The sequence below is a fragment of the Gymnoscopelus braueri genome (assembly GCF_963280865.1).
Source record: "Gymnoscopelus braueri genome assembly, chromosome: 19".
Taxonomy (NCBI): domain Eukaryota; kingdom Metazoa; phylum Chordata; class Actinopteri; order Myctophiformes; family Myctophidae; genus Gymnoscopelus; species Gymnoscopelus braueri.
In genome coordinates, this window is record NC_137621.1 from 34,635,475 (window position 1) to 34,647,830 (window position 12,356).

The 12,356-nt window shown below is 40.1% G+C and overlaps 2 protein-coding genes across 2 annotated transcripts in view; one reads left to right on the top strand and one right to left on the bottom strand.

The window, feature by feature from the left end:
• Window positions 1-660: 660 nt before the first annotated feature.
• On the bottom strand, window positions 661-2,061 carry LOC308074776 (nuclear factor 7, ovary-like; the record flags this gene model as incomplete). Its single annotated transcript, XM_080414284.1, has 1 exon — window positions 661-2,061. The coding sequence occupies one exon, from the start codon at window positions 2,059-2,061 to the stop codon at window positions 661-663; it is 1,401 nt and encodes a 466-aa protein (XP_080270410.1).
• Window positions 2,062-11,481: 9,420 nt separating this feature from the next.
• gfra4a (GDNF family receptor alpha 4a) overlaps window positions 11,482-12,356 on the top strand; it is a 169,735-nt gene continuing 168,860 nt past the window's right edge. The window contains exon 1 of the mRNA XM_080414610.1: window positions 11,482-11,569. Coding sequence (XP_080270736.1) covers window positions 11,509-11,569 — 61 coding nt within the window. The 5' untranslated portion in view covers window positions 11,482-11,508. The remainder of the gene's footprint in view (window positions 11,570-12,356) is intronic.

A 12,356-nucleotide genomic window follows, 5' to 3' on the forward strand; every position in this document is an offset into this window, starting at 1 on the left:
CCTCTAGGCTACATCATAACCCAACATCTCCTGTATTTGTTTGTGTATCATTTTCCAGAAAACCTCAAGTTTGATGACATCACAGATCAGAGAAAAAACAGAGTTGTCATTGTTATCCTGTTAAATAGGGATTTAAATGTATCGGGATAACAATGAAAACTAATTTTTACAGGTTTTAAAGAAAAATCCCCATAGGATAAGAATCACTGCTTTAGGACAGTGCTTCTCAAAGTGGGGTCCGGGGACCCCCAGGGGTCCTTGGGGGGGTTCCAGGGGGTATAGTTAATATAGCATTTGAACCACTTTATCCATTTATATGTTGGCTATTCAAAATTAGCAGATCTGCAAGCTCACAGCTTGAACATCTGCTATTTTTGGGAAAATATCTTCCAAAAACTGTTTTGAATAATTTTGTGTTGTTTTAACATAAATCTTCTCTTCTATGGGATGGGGGTCCCAGGCACCAAATATTTTAAAATGGGGGTCCACGGCCAAATACATTTGGGGGTCCTTGACATGAAAAGGTTTGAGGACCACAGCGTTATAAAACACTTGTCAATGTGACTGTCATTGACCACAACACAATCATATAGATTATATGAGTAATATCCTCCTTTAAAGACTCTCAATGTCTCATCATCATCATCATCATCATCATGTCTAACTGCGTTGTTCCACAGTTACACTGATCTTCCCTGGTAATATCGTCAGAGGAACAGTATCATCATAAGTGCTAATGAATGGAAAGAGTGTGTCAGTGAAGGTGTGTGTGAAGGTGTGTATATGTGTGTTAGTATCAGGATCAGAGAATGACAGCTTTCCTTCATTCCAGTCCAGCTGGACTCTGATCCTCTGAGGATTCTGCTTCAATGATAGATCAGTGACTGACCCTGATGAGGAGCATGCTGCGTATTCACCTTCATCTAACCATATTGACCAGAGTTGACCCCCTCTGTCTCCCTTCCTCGGGTAAGACTCTGCTAACAAACCCAGCATCCAGTCTGTATTGTCTCCAACCTCAACATCCCAGCTGTGAGTCCCTGAGTTAAAGCCCTCAGAACCCAGGACAAGGCCAACTTGGTCAAACCTCTCTGGGTTGTCAGGAAGCTGCTGTTCCTCTCCGCCTCTCACACTGGTCAGATCATCAGAGAGGGCGAACACTGGAACGGCAGTGTTGGGGTCCAGAATGACAGGAGTGTAGGAGACGATGTCTTTCATCTTCTTCCAGACTCTGAAGGTCAGGTTGCTCAGATGTTTGGCCACGTCTATCAGTGATCCTGAGACCAGCTGTGGGTCCTGCTGTGTGAACTGGACTCTTTCCATTGTGGTCTTGTAGTTCTGCAGGAATGAGATGTGTTCAGCTCTCAGCTCCTCCTCTGTGGCTCTGATGTTGTTTGAAAGGGTTAATATGTGTCTGTTCAGACCCTCAATCTTCTCCTTTATCATCCGACTCTTCTGCTGTTTTTCCTCCCTCAGTGTAGTGATGCTGGCCTCCTCTTCCTCTTGTAGAAACTGATGAAGCTTCTTAAACTGTTCCTTAATCTGCCTCTCTGTGTGCCGGGCCTGGACCTTAATGTGTTTTGCTGTTTGGTCACTTTTATTTTTAACTTCATGAAAGACCTTCAGTTTCTCCTGTAAAGTCTTCAGTGATTTCTGGACTCCCTCCTTGTGATCCAAAGCAGCTTCATCGATGGGTCTGAAACTGTGGTTGGTGTGTTTTTTAGAATCTCGACACACAACACACACTGGCTGTTGACATTCCAGACAGAACAGTTTCTCAGCATGCAGACTGCAGAGATCCTCACACCCTGATGAAGCTCTCTGTCTCTCCCGTATGAAGGCCTCACACAGGTTCTTCAGAGCCAGGTTACGGGGTAGATTATCTGTTGAATGTATTTCCTTACAAACTGGACATTCCTTTATTTCCTTCTGTCTCCACCATTCCTGCAGACAGGCTTTACAGAAGCTGTGGCTACATGACAGGAGAACAGGATCTTTAAAGATGTCACGACACACAGGACAGGAATAATCCTCTTCTGGAAGAGACGACGTGGAAGCCATTTTGACTCTGAGTGAAGCTACAAATACTCTGCTCAATACAGAAAGTCAGTCAGTCGTAGTAACACTTCCTCCTCTAGAATGTTCCCTTTTTTTATTTTCACTGTGAATCGTGGTTGTTGTTAAAGTCCATTCAGCTGACAGAGTCAGCAGCAGGTTCCAGTGGTCTGGGTCAGTATTCCCTCCTGTAGCTCTGGAAAGACAGCCTGACCTCCTCACTGGAAGTTGTGAGCTTCGACACGCCACCACAGACCTGTTGCAAAGCGATACATTATGTAAAACTTCCTGTTGATTTTACTCCTTGACGAACCGTGTCTTAAAAAGATCAGATTCTGGCTATGATAGTTTTACATAAAGTGTTGTTCAGGTTCAGGCACAATGAGGAACGTAACTCTGAAAAAGTCTCTAGTGGTTCAATATGACTAGTGTCAAAACTTGGTAGGCCTACATCAGAAACATATAAAATTATAGTCTCATCTTTTTATTCCAATTGAATATATGACTTTAATTACTTGTAGCAGAGTATTTTTGTACAATTGCAACTTTTACTTCTTCGACCACTGAACAAACTGCAGGGTAGGTAGAATAAGTGAAATATATGCCACTTCAATAACACAGTTACTGACATTTGAATGAGCTTGTTACTAATTCAATTACTGTGAAAATTGCCAACAAATTCAGAAGATTATAAGGTTTATTGTCATCCCATGATATTCTCTTACCTGTAACTTAGGATCCTACTCCAATGTTTTCTCAGAAGGTCCTGTGAAGAAGAGTGCAGCCTGAAAGTTGAACTGAAATAATAACTTGTCTCTGTGTTCTGTGGTCTGTCTGACTCTGAGCACTGACTGAGCAGGAGGACACTCAGTGTGTGTGTTGTGTTGTGTTGATGTAGGAGTATAAGTAGTAGCACCCCCCTTTTGTCTTGGAGTGGAGAAACACCTCCTCTCAGCTCTCCTCCAATGAACTGCAGTCAGGGCAATTTCAATGTGAAAGACATTCCACATTTTGGTGGCATAACAGTAGAATGAATTCATTCGCATGTTTGTGCCGAATCTGGGGGGAATGAGATCCGTGGAGCTCCCGAGTCTAGTGTACTCTTTCCTCTACCCTGAGCCATCCCACCCTAGCATATAATGAGTTAGGTGAGTCCTATATGTGTGGGTTTAGAAGTAACCTGATCAGTTAGTTTTGATAGGTCTGAAGCTGTGTTTTAATGCCTTTGAGGTGCTAGAGCACCACGAGGTGCATGCAGAGTCAAAATGACATTGGATGAGTGCTCCAGCTAGTGTCCTCAGAGCATTAACTGACCATGCCCAAACATCTAGTTCTTTGGTTGACTTTCTTGATCTGTTGCCTTTTTTTCACTGGAAAGACTGTTCTCTAAAATGGAACCCAGGTTAAAAGGGTTTTTTCAACTTTGACCACTTTGTCCTCGTCCGAGACCAGGAGTGCAGAGTCATCCACGAACGAATACAATTTGCCATATTAGACTGTTTGCCTACTTGTCCATCCACATGTCATGTAAACAGTGTGTCTATAAGCTATACGTCTGAACTGGGTGTCTTGAGAATGAGTCTCAATGAGATCACCTGTATAAACACCTGTATAAATAAATTATAAATGAATTCAAAATACAAATAGTGTATCAGTGGTTCTCATTGTGAGGTTTTAGGACAATCTTCACCACCCATTCACATAAATACTGTATAACTGGAGAATGTACAAGAATTGCTATTTGAACAGAATTTCTCTTTAACTCTTTACCAACATTAAAATAGTTTAGTTAGGAATTCTGGACAGACCGAATCATGCCTGCAAAATATAAATCATATAAATGTGAATTGCGTGGCCTAATGTAAATCAAACAGAAGGTCCTTATATATTTATGTGCTGGAATTCCTATTCTTGCAGTTATGCTGTATATTGTCTGATATAAGTCATCCATTCATTGGTAACCCTTTGTCCATTTCGGCACACTGATAGTCCAGGTCATGCATAACCTGGCTAACAAACCTGGTGCTACAATGAGCACTAAAGCTTGACCCCACCAACCCATTTGTCCTAGAAATGTGAGACTTGCTGAAAAGATGTATGGTGTCTGGAAAAAACTTTCAGCCATCTCTTGCTCATGAACCATAATTCTGAATGACAAAATTCACAGGGCTGGTCCACGGGTTATGCATAAACATAGCTTTGAGAAAAGGTAAGAGAGTGGCCACACATACATACATTTACTGAAATCGTGAACACAGAGATATATCGATATATCCATTTGATTGTCTGGGCAACCGCAAACATGATGTTAAACTAACGAGCAAGTGCTGTGGTTATATGATAATTGTAGAAAATACAGCCATTTCCCTTAATCCCTTGCAAGTACATGGGCCAAAAAGTAAGTCCATTTTGCAGAATACAGGCGGATGAAGAAATGCCCAGAGATTGGTCCATATGGAGTTCTATAATAAGCACTGAAAATCTAAGGCCCAACAACTTAGCATGCAGGATCCATTCCTTGCCATTCAGTGGAACCCGATCCATTGTTAAATGTGTTCTTTGATCTGTGTAAAGATGGACCCTTACAGGTCAGAGTTAAATTAACACTCAGGATTGTGCTGTGCTCCATGTGTAGCAGGGCTATGTTTAGTAATGACTACGCCACCCACACATATAGGAGTGAGGGATCCTTTAAACACATTAACCATATACTGTATATATATATATATATATATAGGACTGAACAAGGTAAGGTTCCCCAGGAAGGTACGGGTTCAGAATTAACAGAACCAGAGGCTGATGTATCAAATGTGTCCAGTTTATTCAACAGTTGGTATAAAAATAGTCAGGTTAAAATACAGAAGGGAAGAAAGCGGTTAGTTTTAGAGTTCTGCAAAAGGGACTAAACTCAAGAGGCAAAGGGGCAATAAGGGTAAGGGCTTCGGGGCCTCTAAACTAAATATACAGAAATTAAACAAATCAAATCCAAATAATGCAAAACCAAAATAAAGTAAATAAGTAACCAAAAGCAAATCAGCAAATAAGCAAATCAAAACAAACTGCAAAATCAAAATCATGCAATGCTACTTAATGGCCCAGTATAGCTCTGTCCTCAGTCAACCCTATTGCACTCAGTCAAAATAGTATATGGCACGGTGGGAAAAACAGTGATGTTAGTTCAGCTCCCAAATAGTCAATATATGCTCATGGCTCCAATTGATAAAGGCCTGCACAGCCACAGGGTACTGCTGCTCAAAGGACCTGGAGGCTTCTGGAAGTACAGATATATATTAGTATAATTAACAACAGGCCTAATATTGTCAGCCTATCTAAACTCTTAGATATATACTATTGCTACAATGAGTTATAAAAACCATGTCATTTGTTTCAGATTGTCTTACCGAGAATTAGTCTGTACCCCTCATGCCTCCAGGTCTCTCTCACAAACATTCAAGCCAGGCTTCTGGCTAGACAGGAGGCCACAAACCTGGCCACCCCTCTTTATGCACTTTCCTTAAAGGGCCAGTGCTACACATGTGAGCATCTGTTTTTCCTATAACAGACAATGTTTTGATGAGGCTATTCCAGAGATGCTGCCAAAAGTGAATACAGCCAAAGCAACTCCCCATAGAAAAAAAGAAGAAAGAAATAACACCATAATTAATTTCATATCTTGAGCATGACTTTCACAGCTTGCAAACAATTCAGCATTTGAAGACAGGCGCACACAACAGCTGTCGATATCAAGTATTTAAATATTCCCAATGATTTATGAAGTTGTGTCTCTGACTGCAAGCTGAATATTAAGGCACTTTGATTGAAAATTGATTCCTCTGTAACACTTGACTTTATAATGGCCCTGTTCAATTGTGTTCACCTCTTTATCAGCCTGAAAATGTACAATATATCAGTGTTGGCACTTGGCACATAGTTCCCTAAAACCTGATTTATACTTTGTTGTATGGTGCATCGTGAAGAAAAATAGCGACAATGCATTGTATCAATGTGTTGTGAGCTTATAGACCTGCTGTTTTTGCGCATGACAAGTCAGATGATGAATTCACCTTTTAGTATAAATTAAGCATAATGCCTAATGTAATCACAATCAGGGAAACTCCTTGGAATGCAAATATCACACTGGAGTCTGGACCACAAATATGAAATAATCAATCCACATGACACCAATGGTGTTCCCATGACAGCCCATGGTACCTTGGAAACAACACAATTTAAGAAGAATGTGAACAACATCCATTAATGTAAATCATGATGTTATGCTCTAAATGTATTAAGGGAATTTTCAGCTGTAATTTCAGACTATATTTTACACTTAGAGTCGTCTCACATATTAATATCCGGAAATAAGGCCATTGTTAAGTAAAGTGTTGCCAATTTCTCTTACATAAAAACTAGGCTATGCCTGAAAAGAAAACAAAATCATTGTGGCAATCATGGCTACTGTCCCAAAAACCCAGAACAAAATTGACCGTTTGTATTCTCATGTTTCAGAATTAGATCTGAATGGAATAACAATATTAGTCAGAATGTACCCCCCAAACCACACAGTTCTGGCCAGTGCAAAATAGTCTCTCTTACCATTCAGAGGAGCAGTCTCCATGAGTCTGCCCCTGTTCTTTTTATTGGCTGCTTTCTCCTGTACTGTCAGTGTGGACCTCGGGGGCCGTATACCTTAATTCACGCATAACGGTCACTACAGTGGACAGCTATTAAAATGTCATTTTCTATTATAAGAATAGGTTTTGATGTCAGAGTTGCATACTAGCCTATACAGGGGACGCTAGAGCATCACCTCAATACTGCCATCCAGTGGCCAGGTGTTGTAACTGCAATATAATTTTTTCAACATCCAAGATGGCTGACAGAAATGTAAACAAGCCCAACAGCTCAGGAATATCTATCCATTCAGGTAAAAAAAATATTATTACATCAAGTAACATCTGATAAGCACTATAGTTGTGAAAAATTCCAAGTATTGATTTTATATTGGGAGGAAATTATGATTGATCATCTGTCCACTAAATTGGACTGCATGCATCACTGGCTCTATTTCAACTACAATTCATACTTTTGCTGCCACAGTTTGCTCTTGAAAATGCTTCATCTGCAGTTACCTTTCTAGATATAAATCAATGTATTCATGTTATTAGAAAGTAACCTGCATTGTTTGTATCAAAAATAATATTTTATGCATATTTTTTTACATTATGGGAGTACATTTGTGTCTATTTATATTTTGTAGAGGTCATGTGCAGCTCATTATAGACCTAGGCCTACAGGATAGTGGAGTAACTATTATATGACTAAAGTGAGGATGATGATAGTGGCCAGTGGTGATCATTGGCTGCCATAAAAAGAAGGATAAGCAAATATGATTAGCAGTGACAGTGAAGCTGTATGATGATGATGATAATAATAATAATAATAATAATACTACGGGTAATAATAATAATAATAATAATAATAATAATAATAACCTATTTGAACCTACAAGGGAAATTCAGTTTTGACCCAAGTGGTCAGACTTCAGCAAAAACCTAACTGTGTGATGGGTGATGGTTGATTGAAGTAGTCTCACCTGGCCTAAGTCAAACTAATTGGACTCACAGTGCCCAACTCTGAGTCCAATTAGTCCAATTAGTTTGACTCAGGCCAGGTCAGCCATCCCCCATTGTTAGATTTATTACTGAACACCATTTAAAAGTAAATCATAGATAAGGTACTTGGTTCAGTGATTCTGTGGAGTGAGAGGGTATCCCTTGAAAGAATCGCTACACAGGTGATTACAATTGTGGTTAAATCGAAATGATTTTATTATCCTTTAGCTAAGTTTACAATTATTTATGAGCCTATGAAACAATCAGAATGAATTATCATATACAAAAGTGATACTACACCAGATATATATTACATCGGAGCTCCGAGATACACCCCTCTCAAGCGGATCGAGAAGTTTGTAATGGAGTCATATCTCTTTTGACAAGCCCTTAAATCTACATGCTAGATTATTATAAAACATTTAAAAATCATCAACAGGAGTCGCTGTTGATCCATCGTAGGGGATCGAGCAGGCGGCTCCCATCCCGTGCGTTCTCGCGACCCATCGTTATGGCGGGCAAGGGCTGTCTCACGGTCTCGGCCTTGATTTTCCTGCATCGAGTCCAGGTGCCCTGGAATGCATCTCCCTAAACTCCCTAAACTCTTATCTACTGTGCCTATTAGATAACATTATATCAAGACCTCTTTAAACTATGATCTCATCTCCTGCTCTGATAAACAGTTTTTTTAATATAATAAGGGTATATTGACGCAGTTATACTAACACTCAACACTATTAGTCATACCAGTGATTAAAATATACACACAGTATAAAGGTCTATATATCAATGTGTGGCTTAAGTGATCAGAATATTTGAACTTAGAGCAGTTATATGTGTAAATACCAGGATATAAACATGAGCCACTATAAAAAATGTCAAAACATCATATGACCATTTATGTGTTAGTTCCCCCTTTTTTACTCTTGTAAACTCCTACATTTATGCAGTTTTCTACAGACACATTTATCATACTTATAGACTTAAAATCTAATTTTCCTAACACCATCCCACAAAAACAAAAACAATCCCCATGGAGCTATTTGAATTGATTACAGTTGTAATAAAAACTGTTGCAGTAGGTTATCAGCAGTCATTACTGTTGGAACACATAACATGTTGCCTATCCAATCATTTTGGCATATAATCCTTTTTGCTAAAATGCACAGAGAAAGAAATAGTAGTGTGTGTGTGTGTGTGTGTGTGTGTGTGTGTGTGTGTGTGTGTGTGTGTGTGTGTGTGTGTGTGTGTGTGTGTGTGTGTGTTTGCGCGCGCGTGTGTGTGTTTATTTTTTGCATCATCAGGCTATTATTGTGGGTAGCCTACTTGTGTTGTTGTGGAGTGGAACTCTTGCTATAACAAAGTATAGGCATATATAGTAGTGTCATTACTGTAACCTGGAATGTGATGCTGTTGCTGCAGGGTGAACTATATAGGTAGCTTATAGTATAATAGATTTCTTAGCCCCCCACCCAAAATCACCACCAACCGCCACCATTATTTTGATGAACATTTTCTACAAAAATAACAGAGGACATTGTGAGTAACTCTCCCAACACTCTCTTTCAGATGTATTTCAGTAATACAGTCTCTTCAGTTTTACTGACCTATATCCTGTACATATCGCTTCACCAAGTCCATCTTGTATGAACATTGTGAAACACATTGCAGTGTCCAAGGCACCCCTGAGACCAGGTTTGCCCCTGGAAACCACTGGCCCCAGCATACAGACACAAAACAATGCAAACAGATGCCATGATGTTGCATGGACAGGAACATCCAAGTACATCTGCATAAAATGCTTGCAGGCTTTGTGCCCTAGGTGCTTAGTCAATTTAGTTTGACTCAGGCCAGGTGCGACTACTTCAATCTAGCCTGCACTAGTCTGGCCATGCCAGGCTAACTTCAATCAGCCATCACCCATCACACAGTTTGGTTTTCACTAGACAGTAAGCACTCATGTTGGTGTTCAATTTAGAGTTATTTTGGTTTTCACTTGACAGTAAAAACACTATTATTTATGTGTTTTGTGTTTGTTGAGCCAAGGAGTCAAGAGAAAGTTAATAAATAGTATTAGAATAAGTTAGATATGTGAAAATTTTAGTTTTACAGCATTACAAATATATTTGATTTGATATTATTAGATTTTTATAATTTTATTCATTGGTTGTATTATTATTATTCTTTTCAGTTAAAAACACAAATGCATGCTGTCCTCCTGAGTGGACAGGTCAATAACTCCTTAAAAAAATGTAAGTGCAGTTGTTATATTTATGTCTAAAGACACATAAAAACACTTAGTAACATTTTTTTTTCTCAGGTTATCATAATTCATGCGTGAAAGGGTTAAAGAATTTCTCAACCCATCGAAATAACTGGCGCACATGCAGTGGCTACGATGAATTCACCTTTTGACAAAGGTGTCTGCTGCCCAGCCTGACTGCATAACCTACTTTTTGGAGATGTGTGAATAGCCCATAGATATATAGGCTGTAGGTTATGCACCAGCTCCAGTGGCTTTATGGTTATTAAGCTACACAATAGCATGAAATTAGCCATGGATCACACGATGGTCGTCTGTCACAACCGTCATGGATGAACTTCAACCTGTTTTTTGCACTTTCCCCATTTACATACATCTACACTACATAAACGTTCAGATTTCAAATATAAAGTGCTTACCCCATGGCAACGGATGTTACAATTATGTACGGCCACTCAGAAGTACCCGTATCTTCCGTATTGTTCAATAAAAAGCATTTTAATGCGATTGGTGGCAATTTTATCCGTATTTCCTAATTATGCTTTCAACTACGCGACCCTATCGGTTGGGAGGTGTACTGCACTCTGATACTTTATAACTATGAGAAAATGGCCACCAATCGGATTGAAATACTTTTTATTGAACAATACGGAAGATACGCGTACTTCTGAGGGGCCGTACATAGTTGTAACATCCTTGACCATGGGGTAAGCACTTTATATTTGAAATCTGAACGTTAATGTAGATGTACGGGCTGTAAATGGAGAAAGTGCAAACACCAGGTTGAAGTTCATCCATGTGACTGTCATGATATGCCATTCACGTTTCAGAGCTAGCATGAAATAAGCTATTGATTTGAGATATTTGTGATATCACAACTTTTGTTGTTGTTGCAGGAGACCGGGGCATGTCATACCGACAGTGAGACCGACCGACCGAGGGTCTGGAACCGCAGGGACTGTGTGACACTGACTTGCGACCCGTCTGGAATAGAGGGGCTGTCTGTCACTGCGTGTGACTTGCAGACAGTGAGAGCGACCGACCCGTTCGGAATCAGAGGGACAGAGGCTGTGTGTGTATGTATGTGTGCGTGTGAGACTTGCAGCCAGGTAGTGAGAGCGCACTAAGCCGCGCGCCTCGTGATTCATCCGCAGTTTCCCAGAGACGGGCAGGTGGAGGCGAACGAAGAGGAGAGGATCGAGCGCTCCGCACGGCAGGAGGGGATGTTCAACACGGGCGAGATTTATCCCAGTTCCACCCAAGGCGCCAACTGTTTTTCAGCTTCGCTCCATTGCTAAATTGGCAGCAACTTAACTTCTTTTGCCGCAACCGAGACCCCCTTTTTAATTCATGGCAAAAGTTTGACTGTAAAAAATGATGTGTTCCACTGCTATTTTTTCATTCAATGCTTTGGATTCCGGCGTCAACGTAACTGGCCCAGTCATCACTTGAAAATATTGCTGCAGCTCTTTTGGTGCCAGTTTAAAAAAAAAACTGTGGGCTTTTCTTCTTTTAAAAAAATATATATTTAAATTCATCCTCAACCATTCGGGATTGCATCGTTTAAAGACTTAAATGTCGCACTCCTCCAGAATGGACTTCGTCGGACTATACATCCTACAGCTGGCTCTTATTGGTGAGTTGACGCACACTTCTTCTGATTGTATTTCAATACATAGTTTCGATTACTCGCATTATCTTATAGATGGAATTCACCCGTTTTGTACTTTGTGTTTTGACCTCTCTTGAGTTAAAAGTAGGCTACTGTGCTCATTTGCGCAGGCATTTCTTTTAACGGGTGCTGTAGCTATGTTTCTTTTGGAGGCAAAGTTGCATAATGAACTATAAAGGGCATCTGATCGACAGGATCAGAGATATAGCCTTTAATAAAGGCTATATCTCTGATCCTGTCGATCAGATTGTAGGCTTACACTCGAATTGCGGGCATGTAACCGGTGCAATATAGCAGTGGTTTTCAACCCTTCTCATATCAAGGTCCATTATTTATTCGTCATTTGAGCCATGGAACCACCGTTTGATGAGATTTAGTCTCAGACCCAAGACTTAGAATATTTTGTTATCATTGGATAAGGTTTTGTCCACAATTCCATGCTGTATTGATGTGGTACCATAGGAGGGAAAACAGGCAAATGTTGATCAAAATTCGTCTATACATTATCTAATTGTGTAGACTTCTTGTAAATTAAGTAATGCAAATGTTTAACAATAATTAAACTCCTTACGGGTCCATTTGGTTTCATTTTGCGGAATTTGCGCTCTCAAGAGCTAAAGATCTAATAAGGGTACATTTGGTTACCAACTCTCCATCATTTAGCTGCATGGGGACCACCTGGAACCCCCTCAAGGACCACTGGTGGTCCCCGGACCACTGGTTGAGAACCACTGCACTACAGCGCTGTATG